The sequence below is a fragment of the Peromyscus eremicus genome, chromosome 11, assembly GCF_949786415.1.
Source record: "Peromyscus eremicus chromosome 11, PerEre_H2_v1, whole genome shotgun sequence".
Taxonomy (NCBI): Eukaryota; Metazoa; Chordata; class Mammalia; order Rodentia; family Cricetidae; genus Peromyscus; species Peromyscus eremicus.
In genome coordinates this window covers 73445676-73467020 of record NC_081427.1, presented here as the reverse complement: position 1 = coordinate 73467020, position 21345 = coordinate 73445676, and the positions used below count along the sequence as shown (strand labels likewise).

Sequence of the window (21345 nt, the reverse complement as noted above, 5' to 3'; positions counted from 1 at the left end):
GTTACTTCGTACACTAGCCTAAAAATCAATTTTAAAAATTTGAGCATTAATGAAATAGAATTTTATTGAAAGTTATTTGTGTTTTTACATACTTTCTAGGATTATAACCTACCTATAGTCATACAGAGAGAATAATTTTCCAACATAAAGGGATCTGTTTGTTGTTTTGAAATTGTGCCTTGCTGTGATATCCAGACTACCCTTGAACTTGAATTCACAATCCTTTTGCCAACGTCTCCAGAGTCCAGGGATTCATAGGCTTGTACCACCTACCCCAGCAAATGATAATTATTTTATTATTATTTTAAAAGTGATTATTTGGATTGTGATGATTCTTATCATAGTTATTTGCAGTGTTAGGTGTTCATCTCCACCCACTATACGTGCTCAGTAGGATCCTGGACTATTCCTTACTTTCAGAATCATGTGTGGTCCTCAGATGGTTTCTTTTAGCCCTCAAATGGATTTTGTGGCTATTTTTCCACAAGAGAATTTTGGAGGATTTAGGAAACATTCACCAATTTTCAATAGTGTCTCTAAAAACATACCATGATGACATTAAAAGCAACAGTTAACAAGAGAAAAAGAGTACTATCAAAATCAGGCACCAACTCTCAATGAAAAAGGTCTACCAACCGAAGAAAAAGGCACACAGTAGACCTACTCAAGTCATCACAAAAGTGTGCACCAATGGCTCCCTTCCTCAAAAATTTCAAAAGTTAATAGATTGGTTGGTAAATTGGCTGGTGTTTCCTGGCCAAAAACATTTGCAAAATATTCAATTTTAAAAGTTTTCACTTTATTATAAAAGTAAATTATATAAGTTAAAAATAAAAATAAAGTACAGAATTTCATGCTGCATTTTAGGAAAGAAATTATTAAAATACTAGAGAAAGAATAGCCACCTACCCCTTACTATAACTTGATCACTGCTCCTTGATGATAATGTTGCTCTAAGTGAAAATTTTATTTTTTCCCTTGTAATATCTATATTTTAGTTAGAATTAATTTTTCCTGTGCATATCATATGCAAGCTCATCACATAAACAAAGCAATGATTATTAATTCAAACAGCAATGGTTGACAAAGTAGGTCAAATGTAGTTCCTTGTGTATAATCACGTGTGCCTAAACTTCACTGAAAGCAAGACAGTTTCATTGTGACTTAAATAATCAATTAAATAAACCAATAATTTAATAAGTAATAAATGCTAAATTGGCTTGATTTAGGGAAGGGTGACACCTTGTTCTGTGCAGATGAAGTTTTCTGAGCAGGTGATTTGAAGAAGAATAAACTAATAGCATTGAAAGAAGAGTGGGAGAGAATAATAATGAATAATATAAAAGGAATTTCTGCTTGAAGATATCCTGTCCTGATCTGGTTAATGGGAGGAAGTCTAGGAAGCACAGGGATAGAGTTCCTGAGGTAAAGTGTGGTGATTAGGAAACAAGTCCTGTGAGATAGTGTGGAGAAAATAAGTAAGTTTGGGGAAATGCAATTCCATCCTTTGTGTTTAATTTTGTTTTAATTGGCCTTTCACAAAATGATTTTGTCACAGAATTATTTTCTCCATAAATTAAGAACCCTCACAATGCCCCTTGGGAGAATTCTGGTCTAAGAGTGGTAGGAAATAAGGACTACTAATTAATGAGCCTCCTCAGTAATCATTGCTTCTTTGGGACAAAAATGATTAGATTTAGGTCATACATATTATTTGGCCCTCTTTAATAAGTTATAGAGTCAATGAATTAAAATGGACTTGCCTTTAATAATGTTGTATGTCTACGATACAAGGTCCTTGTAACTGCTGGTCCTGAAAGTAAATCCTCTTTATGGAGAATCCACAAGCCCTACATGATTTTAGATAAGTGACATTCAAGTTATAGTGTTTCAGCTCTTGAAGATGTTTCTTCAGGTGTTTCTTTGCTTATTCTATAAACGTCTGTAATATCTTAAACTTTGATTTGAACCAGATAAAGGCTTCTAACTATGTTTACTTCCAAATCACACTATTGAGTAGCTTTGCCTAATGAAACATTAGAAAGTATTCTTAAAGAATATGGAAGTTTTTTTTTAATTTTTATTTTTATTTTGCAATACAATTCAGTTCTACATATCAGCCACGGATTCCCTTGTTCTCCCCCCTCCCGCCCCCCTCACCTTCCCCCCAGCCCACCCCCTATTCCCACCTCCTCCAGGGCAAAGCCTTCCCTGCAGACTGAGATCAACGTGGTAGACTCAGTCCAGGTAGGTCCAGTCCCCTCCTCCCAGGCCGAGCCAAGCGATCCTGCATAGGCCCCAGGTTTCAAACAGCCAACTCATGCAATGAGCACAGGACCCGGTCCCACTGCCTGGATGGCTCCCAAACAGATCAAGCCAATCAACTGTCTCACCCATTCAGAGGGCCTGGAGAAACCCCACCACACACACAATAAATAAATGAAGGCCATAATAAAATATAGAAAACAAGTTTAAAAAAAAAAAAAGAATATGGAAGTTGTTTTTAAAGTATGCGAGTTACAAAAGGAACTTGGGACTTTAAAAGGTCACTAGCCCCTTATTTGAATAAGTAAAGCTCAAAAGAAAGTTCTGGTGGTGTCTAATATAACTGGACAGCCAAGCTTAAACTAGGAGCCCAGGCCTCTGTGAGAGGACTGTTTCTATTACCAAACAAGGTAAACAGCTTCCCTAGGATGTCCAAGGTTGGTCTCTAGTTTCCATGTACACACAAATGCATAAATATACACACATACACACATCAAACAGCCTGATATGGAATTGGTCAACAACTATAATGGACATGCTATATTCATCTTTCCTTTTCCTTTTTTGGAACATAATTTTTTTTTAGAATTTTTTTGTTATGTATGCTGCTTGTACACTTTATGTATTTGTGCATCTTTCTAAAACAATCACAGGTAGAAGATGAGCGATTTAGAGACTTTTTCAAATGTAGGATGATGTTTAATGTGGGGATGAATATAGACTTTTTGTAGGAAGTTACAGATATTTTTGCTTTTTAGGAATAGGACTCAATTCCACAGTTGTAATTTGTAGATAGATTTCTCAGATTACCTGCAAAGATAAAATGATAGTTTTGACTGGTCCTCGCTGAAAGGCTATGTTTTGTGGGTTTAAGTTTGATGTCAGTGTCTTAGCTTTTTAACTGAAGTGAAATGGATTACCTGTAAAAGACCATGTTTCCGAAACCTTCCTTCTAAACCCATGTGATGAGAGCAATCTGTGTTCCACGATCAGCTCTCTTCAGTTTCTGATTATCACCCTTCATGTTTTTCTGCTAACATCACCAGATGCTTATTATAGTGAGATTGTGAATTTTCTAATTACAATTAATCCTTTTAAATATGTTTCCATAAATGGAATTAATAGAAGAAAGATTCTTTAAATCCTTGAACATATAGTCAGAAATACCATCTGGTGATACATTTCTAATAGAAAAGCAACAAATTGAAATTAAAGGTGCCTAGTAAGGAAACATTTCTTTCTACTCCTTAATGTATCCTGTTTTCTATTGTAATTAAATGGAAGTGTGATTTGACTAGTAGTATAATTATGAGGAAAAATATCAAACTTTAAGTTGTTATTTGTATGTATAAAATATATACCACAGTTATTCATACAAAAGTGAATTTTAAACATAACTTCATGGATTATGTAGTTATTATATAGTTTTTACCCATTTGCCACATTGATTTGTTTCTTTCTAATGATATAAAAATAACATACAGAATAGTTTGAGGAGTTACATCTGATCTTTACATATTTTTCTTTTATATTTTAAATTTCAGATTTATAAAGAAAGCTGTCTGAATACCAGGGAAATGTCCTGGTTTTCTTGCTATCCAGGGTCCTCAGATGCACAAGTATTGTTATTTTACTACAAGTCTGCATTTTATGGCTCCTCACTTATCTTCCTGTCTCTCTCCCTTCCCTCTTTCTAATTCTTTCCTCAAAACTATTTTAATTAAGACTACATGGTAGACATTTATTCTTATTTTCTGCAGAATATATTATTTCAAATCAAAAGTATCTTTTTTATAACTACAGTTCAATATTTAAGCCAAGAAATTAAAAAGCATATGAGAAGAGTATTGGATTGTAGATATTGTTAGTATGATGTTCCTTATAGTAAAGTAAAATGTTGATCAAATAATGACCTCAGTTCCTATGTCTTTTGGACTTTTCTACACTCTAATATTTCTGAGCCTTGGTGTTCTGGCACGAATATTTTTGAAAGGTACTGACAATCTGTTTTGTAGACTGTCCCTTAATTTGAGGTTGTCTGATGTTTCCTCATAATCAGAGTCAAATTATGCTAGACTTTAAAAATTATAGTTTTATAAGATGTCAATTTTATAACAAATTACATTCCTGTTCATAACTCTGAGTCAAGCTAATTATTTGTCATAATTGCATCAAAGATGATATTTATCTCTAGCTTTTTGGAAGAAATGATTCTCCTAGGAGATTTTTATATGTGTTTTGTAATGAAGAAGCTTCTCTAAATTATGTAGCACTTGTCAATATTATGGTATATAAGATCAAATAAATTGTTCTGAAATTTTCCAGAGAAATCAATAAAATGTGAAACAGTGTCTATCTTTTCTTCACAGTTAGCCCTGCATGCCCGCAGAAGCGAAGACACTCTTCTCTATCCTTAGATGAACTCAAATTCTTAGCGCAGCTAACAGAATCCTTTTTGAAGCTGGAAAACAACATTCAGGATCTGTTTGAAGAAATGTTTTTATTGCTTAAGATGCCCAGGAATTCTCCAGGTACTGTACTCTTTAGTTAATAATGCATAGACGATTTTCCTCTGATTGCTCCCTGCCACTTTTAATCTGTACCATTATTTGAATGAAGTACATGGTGAAGTTATGTAGATTAATATTCAGCATGACACACTGTGTGGGTTGTTTTTTTATTGTTACACTTTGAGAGTCTTTAATTCTAATGGGAAAAAAAAAAAAAACCTGAATTTGTTTTGGATGATTGCCCTTAGATAAAATTGTACCTTTTTTTTTTTTTTTTTTTTTTAAAAGAACCACAGGCTGGCTTGTTGAAAGACTAAACAGACTGGTGGTGGAGCACCTGTGCTCTGGCTGATGACCTCCTGCAGCAGTGTTCCTAGTCTCAGTAGGCCAGAGCTCTCTCACCCTTCCAGTAGTCTTGGAGGAGTACACTAGTTCTCTCTTTGTAGGGCCAGATACTTCATAGTCCAATATCTAAAATGGAGTTGTGAAAATTAAATGACCTAGCACACTAGGTCCTACATAAGATATTTAAAAGATAGAATCACCAATCAACAAACGTGAGTTATTATAAATACTTTTTGTAATTTTATACTGTTGTTCCAAGTTATATGAAATAAAATCTCTTTGAAGAACATTTTACCACGTGGGTTGAAATGTTTCTGACAGTAAGAGTAGAAGTCAAAGGCAATGGCCAAGACACACTCTTGTTGTCTTGTGTGTGTTTTTAAGGGTTTTCATTTTATTCACAATGATGTATGATGTTCTCTTCACATACTACCATGCAGCATGCTGAAGAAGTGGCTCCATCTTCCAAACAAATTGAGGGAGGCAGGGATTAACTATCTACATTTTTAATGTACAAACCCCATATCTAAGAAAAAGAAATCTTTTGCCTCTCCCTATATAGTTTTGTATTTCTTTATTTACTTTGACTTACATATTAGAAAAGATAATAACTGGGGCTTGAAGTTTGTTTCATGTTTAGCATAGTTAAATGGCTTTCTGTCTTTCAGGTTAGCTTTAGGTAGCACTGTTATAAAGTAAGTAATATAGATCTTGTATATGTTCATTTTCTATTACTGTTGCGAACTTTCTGAGCCTGGATAACTTAGAAAGTAATGGGGTTTATTTACCTCCTACTTTTGGAGAAAGTCCAAAATGTATGCTGACTCAGGAGAGGACCCTCCCAAGGATGGTGCTGCCAGTACCCACCCAGTGCATTCTCCTCCTCCAATGTCTTCCACTCTTTCATTACCATCTGGGAAGCTAAACTCTAACGTAAGAACTCTTGTGGGACATACTCCAATTACACCCAACCTATAACCATCACTTTACCAAATTTCAGCTCATTAAAAATATAAGGGAGGAGTACAGATTTCTGATGCTAGCCATCATGGAAGACAGAAAATGCTTTAAGCAAAAGACAAACAGGAAATGGAGACTTAATTAGGAGGTAATGAGAGCATTAATTGGTTATCTAAATGGAGTTGATTTAGATATTCAGAAATTTTTGAGCACTAAGACTTTCAAATTATTGGTGATATGCTAAAGCCTCAAAGAACTGATATTAGCTACTGGCACTCATCCATCATGACCAGCCAAGATAATGCTTCCTCACTTTCCTGTGTTCAGTTCTTTTCAGAAGTAAAGACATAGAGTGAATTCTAGCGCGTCAAGGTCTCTCCCCATCATCTTGTTTTCATCCTAGTACAGCCCTTGATGATATGTATCAATTATGAGGGAGAGCTTTGTTCTTAAGTGCAACATGACTAACCTTGTTAGAGGAATATGGTAAGGATATAAAGCTGAAATAGACAAGAATGGAAGAGAAGATGTTAGCTGTTGATTTTAGAAAAAAAAAGAAAGGCTTATTCCACTGCTTTAGATTAGGGTTTAGCCTTGGTGAGGCTTCTACACTCTGTACACTCAAGAGCAGGCATTATGATTGTTACAAAAAAATCTGTAATCACCTCACAATATACAGTTGCTGCTAACCCATATTTGTGGGTTATCAAATTCAATATTTACAAGTAATTTTTGAGTGACAGGTATAAGAAACACCTCAGTAGTAGAACGTCTCTTTTTGATAGGTGTATTCTTTAATTTTTCAAAATATTTATTGTGCTGCAACAATATTTTTAATAATTCCCTAACACTTAAAATAATGTCTGCTGTCAGAATACTGTTAATGCAGATTTGCTGATTAAAATCATATTAAAATTTCTCTAACTTACTCTAATTTCACTTCATACTAATGATCTAGAAATGTTGTTAAACAATAAACTGAAAAGTTTATGCATATTTGTGTGAGTGTCGTGGGGGGGGGCACAAGTGGAAATAGGAAAACAACTTGTAAGAACTGATTCTTTTCACCATGTCGGTTCCAGGGATTGAACTCAGGTTTGTCAGACTTGGTAGCAAGCACCCCCACCCTGGAGCTATCCCACAGGTCTTTGTGATATATGCATTCTTTGGTGTTGAAATTCATGGGTTTGGGTTTGGGTCTTGGTTTTGTTTTGCATAAGAAAACCAAGATTGCTTTGATTCTACATAACTTTATATAAACGACTGTAAAGAATGATCTTGAAGGAAATTGTTGGGGGAAAAAATCTTATGTTTCTTTGAGTATGTCAGTGTTAATCAGTTCTTATCAAAAGCTTTGGCTTCTCAAATTAGAAGGGGAAAGGTACCCTAAGCTGAATGATTATAGAAAGCAAAGGGACCTAGCTGTACATGTTTTTCTAGAAACTCTTTCTGGGAGAGAATGAAGGGAAAGAGAGCAGACCAAGTGGCTTCCTGGGTCTTTGTTTTCATTGAAGTGTATTTTGTTAGCTTGAAAACAGTGACCTTATATGACTATATGATCTAAACAATCCAAAGAAAGTAAAGGTTTTTCCCCATTGTCCAGATGTTTTAAAAATATCCACGTGCTTAACATCAATACAGAAAACATAAAGATAATTAACCAAACATCTGACTTTCTACTTTAATGTTTACTATTATATTATAGACTCGGCCAAATTGGCAGTTCTCTTAGTAATCAGAATGTGAACAAGAGAATTTGCAGAGACAAGAGAAATCTTTGAGAAAGAAAATTTAGTAGTTCTCCCTGTTTGTTTTTGTTTGGTCAGATTTGATGGTTTTCTGACTTCACCGTTTAGAAAGTGATTGACTGAACTGATGCCATACTGCATTTCTTTTGTGTGGTTGTATTTTTACGGGCTTGCTTTAGGTTTGATTTTGGGGGGTCATTTCTGACACTTCTTCAGAATAAAGTAGTTCTCGGGCAGTTCCTCAATTTTTCCAAAGGTGGCATCTGAGATTTATCTAAACCAAGAGGCTTCTTGGCCCGCGCTTCGCTTTAGCACCAGCCACGACAAAGCGCAATGGCTGCTTCAATTGGATGTAAGAAGAACACTTAGGGTTTGTCTCAGAAGAATCAAAGATTTCAGATCTTCTGAAAGATTGTTTGTACTCTTAGGGGGTCTTAAGAGGGGTCAAATGGCTTCTAAGAGTTCCTTAGCTAGATGGTTAAGGGATTGTATTAGGGAGGCGTATGTAGTTAAGGTAAAGAGGCTCCTAGGGCTTCTAAAGCTCATTACTCTAGGACTTTAGCTGTTTCTTGGGCAGAGAGGTCGAAGGCTTCCACATTGGAAATTTGCAAGGTGGCCACCTGGGCTTCTCTTCATACTTTGTTATGGTATTATCTCTTGGATGTAGTCTCTTCTACAGATTCAGCTTTTGGTGGGAGGTTGCTTGTGAGCCAGAAAAGAGCAGTGAAGAAAAGAAAGACTTGCACTTCCCACTCAGAGCTGCCAACAAGGCAAGTTGCTTTGAAGTGCACACAATGGGAACCTATGAAGACCAATTTGGGTGTGAAAGTGGATGTCACAGGGAAGTACTGCCAACCTCCAGTCCCTGTGAAAGAGAGCAAAGCGGCAGCGTGCAAAGTAGCCAGAAGTGTAAAATAACCACAGAGAACTCTGTAGGGGAAGCTGGTGAGCAGCTGGCACTCTTGTGACCCTCTGTGCTCTTCTGAGGTTCTGAAGCTGGGCATATGCTTAGAGAGGCCACTGTAGATTTCATGCAAATAACTGTCTTCAAATGCTGTGCCAAAAGTAGACAATAAAGTGTGTACAGAGTTTTCAATATATTTTAAGTATGTACAGTAATTCCCCAATTGTTCAAAGAACTCATAGAATTTTAGTTTGTCAAGTTTTGAAATTGACCAGTTGAATTACAAATAAATATAAAAATGCAGCAATGTTGTATCCATGAGATACTTTATTAGTGTGTAGCCAGTATTACTAATCCTGCCTAAAAATGACCGATTTTACTTCTGCACTTAAAGTTAAGCTTCTTAAAAGTCTTTTAATTTGGGGGTATTATATTTAAAAAATTAATATAAGTACTTGAAAGTTATTTTGGATTCATGAACCAGCAAGAAAAGGCTTAGGAATATTGTCTTTGTCTTACTCATCGTGAAGGTTAGCAGGTGGTTTCTACCATCTGGGCACTTGGTTTATTGAATAAGTATAATGAATGTATTTGGGAGTGAAATGTTAAATAGAAGGTAGTCAACTTCTTCCCTAAGACTTAAACTCTAGCTCTACAATGTCAGATAGTTACTTCCAGAGATAGATCTGAAAAGACTATGCTTCAAAGGTAAATACCTCTTAAAACTAGCTAGCTTTATGAGCTTCTATAGAGTATTCAGATAAATTGGTTTCGAATAGTACTATATGCATACCATAAAGCTTTTGAACGAAACAAAGGGACATATAGTCAGGATGAAATTGCATCTTTTTTCTACTTGTCTACTTTCTGGAAACAACTACCTCCACACATGTTCCTATATTAAAGTAATAAATGATTGTCATTTTATACAAAGGTTTTGTTCATTAATAATTAGGAAAATGCAGAAACACTTCCTGATCAAAGAGAAGGAAGCAAATCCAAAGTCATTAATTCTAAAAGAACCAACTGGGACTAGAGAGATTACTCAGTCATTAAGAGCACTTGCTGCTCTTCCAGAAGACCTAGGTTCAGTTCCCAGTACCCAGCTTGTACAGCTCACAACTGCTTATAACTCTAGTTCCAGAGAATCCAATGACCTCTTCTGGCGTTGGCAGGCTGTGCATGTGTATGGTGTAATACATATGCTATAAAACACACACATGCACATCAAAAGAATAAATCTTAAGAAAAAAAGTATCAACCATTCTAGATGTGATTAACATGTTCGGGTTCAAGCAGGTTAAGATAATGGTGTAGATAAGCTGCACACAGAGTAGATGCACATACCTAAACATAGAAATATATGAATATACAGGGAATATATGCGTTAAGATGTTGATTGTTGCCAATATTAAAATGATGCAGGCGTATACTAGATATAGAGCTCCTATGAATATACTACTTGATGAAGTCTATATGCTAATCATAATCATATTTGCTATACATGATGAACAGTTTTCCATTGTTATGCATAATTTAATTAGGTATTCATTGATGAACATTTAGCATTCTCTACTTCATTTGTTAGCATGATGGTATGGCAAATTTTCTTGGACTCTGGGAAACTTTCTTGGGCTGTGTCTTATATTTGTACTACTCTATCTGGAAGGTAAGTTTCTTATGTAGAATTGTTAAATAAATAGTCATGTTCAGAAAGAAGATGAAAAGACACAAACTAAAAATAAGAGTTGCAAAAAACATGTATGATAACGGATTCATATCCAAATATACAAAGAACCTTTAAAATTCAACAAGACAACAAGCAACCTGATTTTAAAATACATAAAATATCTGAGCAGACATCTGACCAAAGATGACAGATGGTGACTAAGCATATGAAAAAAAAGATGCAAAAAATAGTACGTCACCATGGGAATGCAAATTAAAATGAGATATTACTGTACACCTATTAGAATGGCAAAAATCCAAAGAATGCTAAAAATACAACTTTCTGGCAAGTATGTAGCACAAAAGTAACTCTGCTCATTGCTGCTAGGAATGTAAAATGATAGAGCATCTTTGCTAGTCATTTGGCACTGTGTTACAGAGCTAAACATAGTCTTACCATATGATCGAGTAATTGCACTTCCAGGTGTTTATCCAAATGAGTTGAAAACTTATGTCCATGCAAAAACCTGCCTATGAATGTTTATAGCAGCTTTATTCATAATTACCAGAATTTGGAAGCAACTAAGATGTTCCTCAGTAGGTGAGTCAATAAACAATCTGTGGTATATCAATATAATGGAATATTATTCATCAATAAAAATAAGATTCTCAAGCCATGAAATGATATGGAAGAACCAAGAATGCATATTGTTAAGTGAAAGAAGGCAATTTAAAAAGATTATATACTGTACAATTCCAACTATTTTGTATTAGCAAAAGACAAAACTACAGAAACACTGAAATTATCTACATTGCCAGGGAAAGGTGGAAGGAATGCTACACAGGTTATACAGGGGTTTTAGAACAGTGTAACTATTCCATGTGACACATTCGTGGTAGAGACATGAACTTGACAGTGTCCATAGAATCATTTAACACAAAGGGTAAATCCTAGGGGAAACTGTAAACATATGTAATAATGTTTTAATATCGGTTTATCAGTTGCACAAATATACAACATCACCATAAGATGTTAAACATAGGAGAACTAGAGGCTAGAGAGATGACTCAGTGGTTAAGAGTACTTGCTGCTTTTGCAGAGATCCAATATGTCCTTGAAGGGCAGACCTCTGTGACCCTAACTTTCTTCCACTACAACCCATCTGTTAACTGATTCACCACTTCTTAATAGCTCCGGAAGCTAGGGACCAAGGCTTTACCCTGCAGGTCATTTGAGGGACACTTACCCAAACAGAAGCAGAGGTGTTGTAACCTAAGTAGGCATTCCTTTAGTATATTCAGAATACACAAGTGTTATATCTTTCTGGACATTCTATTCCTTAGAACATATTCACACTTAAATTCATAGAACCACATTCAAGAGGAAAACAATACCCATCTACTAAATGAATTTATTGGTTAGTCTCTACTGAGAAAATCACCAATATGGTTAGAGAATACAGAGAATCTAATTCTTAAAATTCCTTGAAGGCTAGTAAAAGAAAAGAAAAATGGGATTATAGTATGTAATTTATCACCCCATACTAATTCCAAGCCACAAAAAGGTAAATGCTAAATTATTTATTTAATGCAATCTTGATGGAAAAGTGGTAAGTTTTCTTCTTGTATTTATTTACTACATTTTGAAGGTCTTCTCTCCCACCATGAAAAGAGTTCATTCATTATAAAACTTAACATTGCAAAAATAATTCCATTTTAAGAGTTAGTGATTATGTCTCTCCATGTCTGTCCCAGGTTTTTGTTTTTCAAATTAACCATTGGTAATAATTACTAAAAGCATGCTTATACTCCTGATCTACTGGTGTCTTTTAGGCATTTTGTTCTTTGATGATGATGATGATGGTGTGTGTGTGTATGTATTTGTGTGTATGCTCATGTGTGCAGATACATGTGCATGTTTTTATGTGCAAGTAGAGGTTACAAGTCAGCATTGGGTGTCTTTCTCAATTTCTCTCCAACTGTTTTAAATTTTGCATTTGTGTTTATGTGTCTCTGTGTGTGCCGGTATGTGTGGATGTGTGCATGCCACAGCACACATATGGAAATCAGAGACGACTTTCAGGAGTTCTTTATGTCTATGATTTAGGTCATGGGAATCAAACTTAGGTCATCAGGCAGGCACCTTTACTTGCTCAGCCATTTTGCAGAACCACCAGATTATTGAATCTGGCACATTACAGTTGAACTATACTAGTTGGCCAGAAAGCCCCCTAGGATCCTCTGTATCTGCCTCTCAGTGCTGAGATTGTAGTCAAGAGCCCCTGGTGTGGATGCTTGGGATCAAGGTGAGGTCCCCATTCTTGTGCAGCAAGCTCTTTATCAATTGAGTTGTTTCCCCAGCCCTTCTTTTGAGAAAATGTTAGTATTTTATGTAACCCCGCCAGTTTTAAGTGTAGTACTCTAAACTGTTACTTGTGTGAAGCCCGAGCTGACTTTAGACTCATGAAGTGTTTCCAGCCTGTTCCACCAGACCAGATAGAATTTAACTTTTGAAATTAACAAAGAAATTAATGTTTATTTTCTACTCTTATGTCGTCCTGTATTGTCAACAATGAGTGTAGAGGAAGGATCTTTATTCTGCAGATTACACATGCATGTATGCCAAATATGAATATAATTGCAATCATACAGATTTCATCAAGTTGTGTATTTAAAAGAAGTCTCTATCTTGTATATGCCTGCATAATTGTAATACTACCCCCAGCCTGTATCCTACTGAGTATATTCCCTATGTATCCACATATGTATATGTTTATGTGTATGTATCTACTGTATATTGCTCTTCTATGTAATTAGTATGTAAATCACACTAGAATAGTTGGTTCTTTTGAAAAAAGATTTATTTGTTAATATGTATGTGTGTGTGTGTGTGTGTGTGTGTGTGTGTGTGTGTGTGTGTGCCAGAGTACATGTGTGTGCATCACATGCTTTCAGTGCTTGCAAAGAACAGAAACGGGTATCCGATTCCCTGGAACTGGAGTTACAGTTAGCTTTGAACTTCCTGAAGTACTGGAACAGTCCTGGATCCTCGAAAAGAGCAATAAGTGCTCTTAGTGACTTAGCCATCCCTCCAACCCCAGTTTGTTCTTTTTAAATTAATGATTTTGTATTTGTTTCCTTCTCTTTGCTTAGGAATATTGGAAAAATCTGATACGGAAGCCATGGTAGAGAAACATATGTCAAGTGAAACCAACATTCCTCCAGAGCCATTATTACCAGTCAAAGAGGTGAGACTTTTTATTCACATATAACAAGTTTACATTTCTTTGAGTCTATTGTGAATCAAAATATCTGAGTTTTCCCTTTGCTCCCAAATAATCTTGATTGAAATTCCTCAGAAGCTGTAGGCAAAAATCCAGAAGTCTTACCATCAAGTAACTAAACAGTAGATGCTGACAAGGGTACTGGGAACTAATCCTTATACACTGTTGGTGGGAATGTAAATTAGGCCAGCCACAATGGAGATCAGTGTGGAGTGAACAGCTACACCTAACCATGAGATCTTCCTGTGCCACTCCTGGCTGTATACAAGGAGGAATCTAAGTCGCCACACAGTAGGGATAGCTACTTACTCATTTTGTTATGCCTCCATTAGCAATCGCCAAGTTATAGCATCATCCTAGGAATCAGGCAGTAAAATGGATGGATGAAAAATGTAGAATATACACAACAGATTTATTCATTCATAAAGAAGAAAGTGACATGATGCATTGTGGACACAAGGCTGTTGAAATGAAAATAAAGATGATAGGCTGAAGGGACATGACAGTTTGACCTGGTCTGTGTTTGTTTACTCAGTTTACTTTGTTTGTATATGGAGCTAGAGATCATCACATTAAGTGAATAAGCAAGTCTCAGAAAGACAAATGGATGTTTCGCTCAGAGCGTGGATTCTAGATTAGACAAGACTTTAAGCAGAAGGGGGTCTAACAGGAGTAATGGAGGACTAGCTAGAGGTAAGGGGTAAAAGAAAATATGAAACGAGAATAACAATGAATATGATCAAAATACTTTGGATAAGTATGTGAAGATGTCATAACAAGACCCATTAATTTATACAAGTAATATAAGCTAACAAGTTAAAAATGTTTTTAACAAAAATAAAGTTGGGTCATTGTTCTCTTGCACAATCAGGTTCATGAGAATGGTATGAAAACAGAAGTCAAGAAATTTTTGTTCCCATCTTGGCTCAGGATCTGTATTTTGAGAATGTGAACTATAGATAACCATTGAAAAGTGATAAAATTCTGATTTTCAAAGGAAAGGCATGAAGGTTTAAATGAATCTCTTTGTTTACTTGTTCAGGATTCATTGCTATGCTTCTACTCTATTCTGTACAGTAGAGAATCGTATCTACCAGGCTCTCATGCTTTCTGGATTGTGGGGATGTCTGTATAATTAAAGGTATTGATGAAATATTGGAGTGCAGAAGTTGCAGAGAAAAAAATTAAAACTCCCTATCCCCCAGCTCTGTGATCCTGTGGCAATGCTGTGACTCCACACCACATTCTGCGTGTGATTGGAGCCCCACTGGGCAGCTGTGCCTTGATTTAGCTCTGTTGACAGCCTCGGTCTCTCAGAGGACAGTGACTTTGCTTTGCTTTTCCAGTCCTGGGTGTGATTATGATTTGCTGCTGTGTTGTGCTTCCCAGTTGGCTTGGCTTTGCCCTTCATCCGTCACCTGGGTCACTGTTAGTTACCTGTGCTTCACTCAACAAAATACCCAACACAAGGAACTTAAGGAAATAAGAATGTATTTGTTTACGGGTTCAGATTTCATCCCAGAATGGGTGTGGGAGAAGTATGATAGCAGAAGCAGCTCAGTCCACGTCAGCAGGAGCCTGTTCACATCATGACAAACAGGAAGCAGACAGTGGGACAGGAAGCATCCCAAATCAATACAACAAGGACATTCCTTAGTGAGCTACATCTTCTTACTATGCTCTACCTTCTAACATTTCAACAGCCTCCCCAGAAAAGACCACCTCCTGGGAGTGAGTGTGCAAGCCTGACTTTGTAAAACCGTGGATCTCAACTCTCTGATGCTGTAACCCTTTAACACAGTTCCTTGTGTTGTGGTGACCCCCAACCATAAAATTATTTCATTGTTACTTCTTAACTAAAACTCTTCTGCTGTTATGAATCATAATGTAAATCTGATATGCAAAATATCTGATATTGAACCCCCAAAGGGGTTGTGAGGTTGAGAACCTGTGGAGGTTGAGAACCACTGCTGTAGAGAAACATTGCCCGTTCAAGCCATAACAGCAATTAGTTCCCTACATTAAACTCTTCCTTTTGAATTCCTTACATGGTTTCTGCTTTCTCAATTAATCCTGAGTAATATGCTGCATAAATATTTTAAAAGACCAAAGTCTGTATAATTTATAACAGTTCCCAGTCCCCAATCTAGAAAGCAAGGGATATGGTCAGGAATACTCTAAAGTATATATAGTGCTTCAACAACAACAATAACAACAAGAAGAAAATCAAGCTCAGTGTGAATCTAGCATTATGTAATAGAAAATAAAGTTCAGTAATTCCGAACTGTTGTGCACTGAAAAGAAAGCCACTCAGTTCTTTCTTGTTTTCTTGGATTAACTAACAAATGTTCTTTATTTTAACTGGAATGTGTGTGATGCCAAATATCAGATGGGAAGAGAATAAGCAATCTTTCATGAAAACATAGACTTTTAGAAGATGGTGTCAGTGTGTAGAGGTTTGCAGTTTTCTTTGTATGACTAGTGATTTATGTCTTTGTTTCTCGTACTTAGAGGGGAATTCATATGGCCAGCATATTACAGCCACATATCAATTACCACAGGAAAAGATCATCCCTATGCAGGCAGAGAAAAAAGCATGGACAGGGATAGGAACAGTGACTCCAGCCACAACAATCAGTCACAATTTCTACCAAATATGTTCTTTGCATGATTGGAAGATTTTAATGAATATTTGTGCTCCAATAGAGATATAAGCAAGCAAACAAACCAGGGCTTTTATTATTGCTTTTCATTTTTATGGAGGTAGTTTCCTTTAACATTTTTATCATTAACATGTTCCAAAGAGTTACTGTTATGCCACAGGCTGTAATTTTTCTACCTCTAATGACCTATATGTTTGATGCCCACATCCCAGGTGGAAGGAAAAACGTATTCTTGAAAGTTGTCCTCTGACCATCACTTATAAGTAAGGAGATTTAGTTATTGGTTAATTGTACCCAAATACAATTGACAGACTTGTTTCAGCTCTGTGTTGCTAAAGGATCAAATAAATTTTAGATAGGAAAGTTCAGTTGCATTTAACTATAGTAAAACAGGGGTGGTTATTTTGACTACAGAGTTGTAGACTCCTGAGTTCTATATAAACCATCTATTATTTTCTATATTTGTATAAAATGTGTTAAAATGATGTTGGATTGGATAAACATACAAAACATTAGGCTAATGATTTTAATCTTAGTAATTCATAGGTTTATTATGATTCGTTTGTGTGTATGTGTGTGTGTGTGTGTGCGCGCGCGCGCGCGCGCATGCATGTGCGTGTGAGTGCGAGTGCCAGTGAAAGTGCGTATGTGCCACGATACACCAGTGAAGATAAGAGGACGATGTTCAGGAGTCTGTTTTTTCCTTCTACCCTGGGATTAGGGCTCAAAGTGAGGTCGTTGAGTTTGCATAGCAAGTTCATTTGCCCATGTCTTACCCCACTGAGCCTTCTCACAGGTCCTGATTGCAGAAGTCTTTGACTGAGAGGGACATAGGAACTGCCCAGTTCAACTCAGTCTTGTAACTAAAAACTCTGATATCAAGAAAAGCAAAAGATCAATCAGTGATTTAGTGACTCAGGATCTACTTTTAAAAATATTTTATTAGATTTACTAACTAATAAAGTGTGTATGTGGTTAGGAGAGTGTTATGTGCACCTGTGTGCAGGTGCTGGAGAAAGCCAGAAAGCAAGGCACTGGGTCACTGGGACTGGATTAAAGGAGGTTGTGAGCCACCAGATATGGGTGCTGGGAACTGAACTCCATCTTCTGCAAGAGCAGTAAGCACTCCAATTGCTGAGTCATTTCTCTAGCCCTAAGCCCATAGTCTTCTGTATTTGGAGTAGGTGACATGTTAATACAAAGAGGATCTGCTAAAACAGCTCTATTTCTAAGCATAGTTTAGTCTACTTACTACTCATGGTTTTAGTGCTTTAGAGAACATCAAGGAACTTGAGGGACATCTACATTTACAGATATATTTCCATATGAGACCAAGACTAAAATAAAAAAAAATTAAACCAAGTGTGTCGATTAGTTTTTGTCATGGAAGAGGGAACTTAACTGAAGGATTACTTCCATCAGATTAGCCTGTCGGTGAGTCTGTGAGGCATTTTCTTGATTGATGATTGATGTGGGAGAAGGCATGCCTTTGTGGGCAGCGCCACCTCTGGTCATAGGCTGTATTAAAAACTAAGCTGAGCCTGCCACAGAGAGCAAGTCAGTGAGCAACACTCCTTCATGTGTTCTCTGCTTATGTTTGTCTCCAGGTTCTTGCTGAGACCCCCCTCAATGATCAGCTGTGATTGGCATGTGTGAGCAAATAAACCCTCCCCTCCCTAAGTTGCATTTGGTCATGGTGTTTTATCACAGTAATGAAAGTAAATTGGAACTTCAAGGTTACAACATTGTAAGAGAAAGAAACTGTATGAAGTTGGGTGGGAAGAGGTGGAAGATATGAAAGGATAGAGGGAGGAAAGAATATGATCACAATATATAGGATTAAAAAAGTTAAAATGTGAAATAAAGTGAAAGAAAGAAAAGCTATCTGAAGAAGCTGCATATGAGTATAGACTATATAATAAAAATATACTGTGAAGCCACTAAAGAAAAACGGAATGGTTATGATCTCAGTGATGCTCCTCCCGCATACAAAGCAATGCAGACCACTTTACTTCCCCATTTCTTGCAACAAAACAAAGTGCCTACCCCTTTTTTGGAAGGAGAGACAAAATAAAATTTTAAGCAAGTTAAAACCAGAAAGGTTCAATGTGTGCTTTTTCTGAGAAATTCATTTTATTGCTGTTTTCCTTTTTTAGCTTGTCTGGAATCCTGAGATTAAAGGAGAAATCAAAGATTGAATATTAAATGCTAACTTATGTTGCAATTCTTGTTAACAATAAACTGTAAAAAGACTATAAAAATCTAATTTAGACTTTATTAAATGTATTGAATTTAAAGGTTGTTTTATGTATAGGCTGTAACTGTAGCTTTCAGCTCTCGTTAAAGATGGTTTTATTGAACTATACTTAAAAGATTAAATTTTGAAAAGGGTTTTTGATTAAATCCACAGAGGAATTAAAGTGAAATGTCAGTATATTGTGGTGTGTAAAGAATGTACTTGTTTGTGTGTATTGCTTCATTCACAAGGTAATATTCTTCAGGTTGTCAGAATGGCTTTCAGACTGTATCAAAGGATGCCTGCATTCAATATGTTGAATGAAAGTAATAATTTTATGTCAAAATATTTGTTCCTAAGTTAAAATTAATATGAATATGATTTTATACGCATATATATTTCAGGCTACTTTACCAGAGTTTGGCTGGAGAAATGCATTTAAAGAAATCTCTTTTGTCATGGCACACTCCATATCAGCAGCCATTGAAGAATTTTCCACAAAAGTCCTCCAACAAGAGCAAACAGAAAGATCCTCAGGTGTGAGCTACGCTATAAACCTTGTAACTGTCCCGAAAGTTTGGCGAGAAGGTCACGCATTTCCTGAGGAGGAACAACCAAAGAAAGTGGCCAAGGCAAGTACCAAAGGAGATTGCTTCAGACTGCTGCTGGCAGGTGTGGCATCACTTGTATTTATTCTTACTCTTTGCAAATGTAAGGATTGTGAAAGTAGCCCTTAGGTCAACTGATGGAGTGCCTTGGAAAGGGCCTGGTACCCTAGAAAACTAGTCAGACTAGTTTTCTTCTCTGGTGTCTATAGCCCAGAACTACCAAAAAGGTTGTGTGTCTCTTTGCTGACATTCACCCCTTTATTCTGAGGTAACCCACAGAGGGTCTCAGTGAGTTGGGGAGTGTTGACAGAGCTGGAATGACATAGAAGTTTAGCAGGTTAAAGGGGATACCATCTTATTTTTCTGTGAACGTATAAAATCTTTTCACCTAAATGAATATCCCATCTGTGTTGAAAGTCAACAGGACCTGCCCAGGAAATATGAGGTAAGTTGTAGCTTGAGTTTTCCTGCCTGGCCCACAGTCAGGGCAAATCTCTCTCACCCGCCAGTCCCACAGCTGCTCAGACCCAACCAAGTAAACACAGAGACTTATATTGGTTACAAACTGTATGGCCGTGGCAGGCTTCTTGCTAACTGTTCTTACAGCTTAAATTAATTCATGTCCATTAATCTATACCTTGCCACGTGGCTCGTGGCTTACCGGCATCTTCACATGCTGTTTCTCATCGTGGTGGATGGCAGTGTCTCTCTCTCTCAGCCTTCCACTTCCCAGCTTTATTCTCCTCCTTGTCCCGCCTACACTTCCTGCCTAGCCAATGGCCAATCAGTGCTTTATTTATTGACTAATTAGCAACACATTTGCCATATAGAACATCCCACAGCAGTAAGTCATTACAGATACTGTGCATTCATCCGCTGTGGATCAGCAGCCTGTGATGGGTGTTTTTATAAGTCCTTACTTTCTCCTTCTGGCACTCCGAGGCTCCAGAGCTCCCTGGGGGAACTCTCTTGGCTGATCATGTATAGAACAGGCTGTGCCTACAGCCCCTCTACCATTAACGAGACCAGATACATAGTAAATAGTGGAAACAGACACACTTCTGAAAGATCCTGGCTCCTTACCCATAAGAGTGCCGCAAGCCACAGGTAAACATAATGGAATGCAGCTACTATCACAAAAGCTACTACTTGGAAAAGTCAAGGATTTCTCCAAAGGTCAAGCCATGGCTTAAGAAGTCTTGGTGATATTTTAGCTTTTGTATATATATTAGCTGGTTCCTACAATGATTTTATTGTAATGCTATGCATGCTTCCAAGAACTCATAACAGAGTATTTATCTAAAATACCTATCAAGTTTCCAAAGCCAAATGAAACAACACCTGTCTCCTAGGTGTTCATCCTATCCTCCCATCCTCCCGGATAGCTTTATTTCTTGTGCAATTTAGAGTGAGAACCTCCTTCCTTACAGCCTTACTAATAGACTCCTAATTTCTTATCTAACCAGTTCTAGGAATGTAGATTGAGCACGCAAATTCCCTTTTTGACTAACCAATCATTATCACTCATTTGGGTTGTAAAAGAAAGCCTACTGGCCATTACCTAAGGAAAATTCTTACCTGCTTTTATGATCCTGTAAGAATTCAAGACTGGTGACCTTGCTCTGCCAGAGGATCACTATGGCTTGGGTTTATAACTGAACACCTCAGAGACTGTGGGGGTGGGGGACAGGTATAAGGAAAACAAAAAGAGGATATTGAGGATTTTGGCTAGAGAGGATTTTTGACTAGAGAACTGGAGGTCAGGATGGAGGATGAGGAAGAACCAGATGGGAAAGTACTAGATGGGTAAGAACGAAATGAGAAGGACCTAGAGAGGCAGAACTAAGATGAGAGAATTAAGATAGAACTTAGAGGGCACAGCACATAAAGGTAGAGACAAATCAAGGAAGAAAGGAACTAGGCTTGAGTATGGAACTAGAGCTGTGTAGATAGGATTTTATCCCAGAGGAATAAAATAGACTGACTTAGATTCATTTCCTGAAAATAAATTTCACTGTTCATAGTTTCTCTTCTGAGCACCTGGGAAATATATTATTAAGGCTGGTCCTTCATGGAGTTGTTTCTGTTGCTTGTGGATTATTTAAGCCAAACTGATATTCTGTGTATTATCTAGTCAAATATGTTTATATATGG

General features: G+C 36.8%; 1 protein-coding gene across 1 annotated transcript in view; it reads left to right on the top strand.

Annotated features, from left to right (window-relative positions):
- Kiaa0825 (KIAA0825 ortholog) overlaps positions 1 to 21345 on the top strand; it is a 385021-nt gene that overhangs the window by 47487 nt on the left and 316189 nt on the right. Inside the window, exons 4-6 of the mRNA XM_059276577.1 lie at positions 4635 to 4796; positions 13554 to 13648; positions 18988 to 19215. Of these exons, the coding sequence (XP_059132560.1) occupies positions 4635 to 4796; positions 13554 to 13648; positions 18988 to 19215 (485 nt within the window). The remainder of the gene's footprint in view (positions 1 to 4634; positions 4797 to 13553; positions 13649 to 18987; positions 19216 to 21345) is intronic.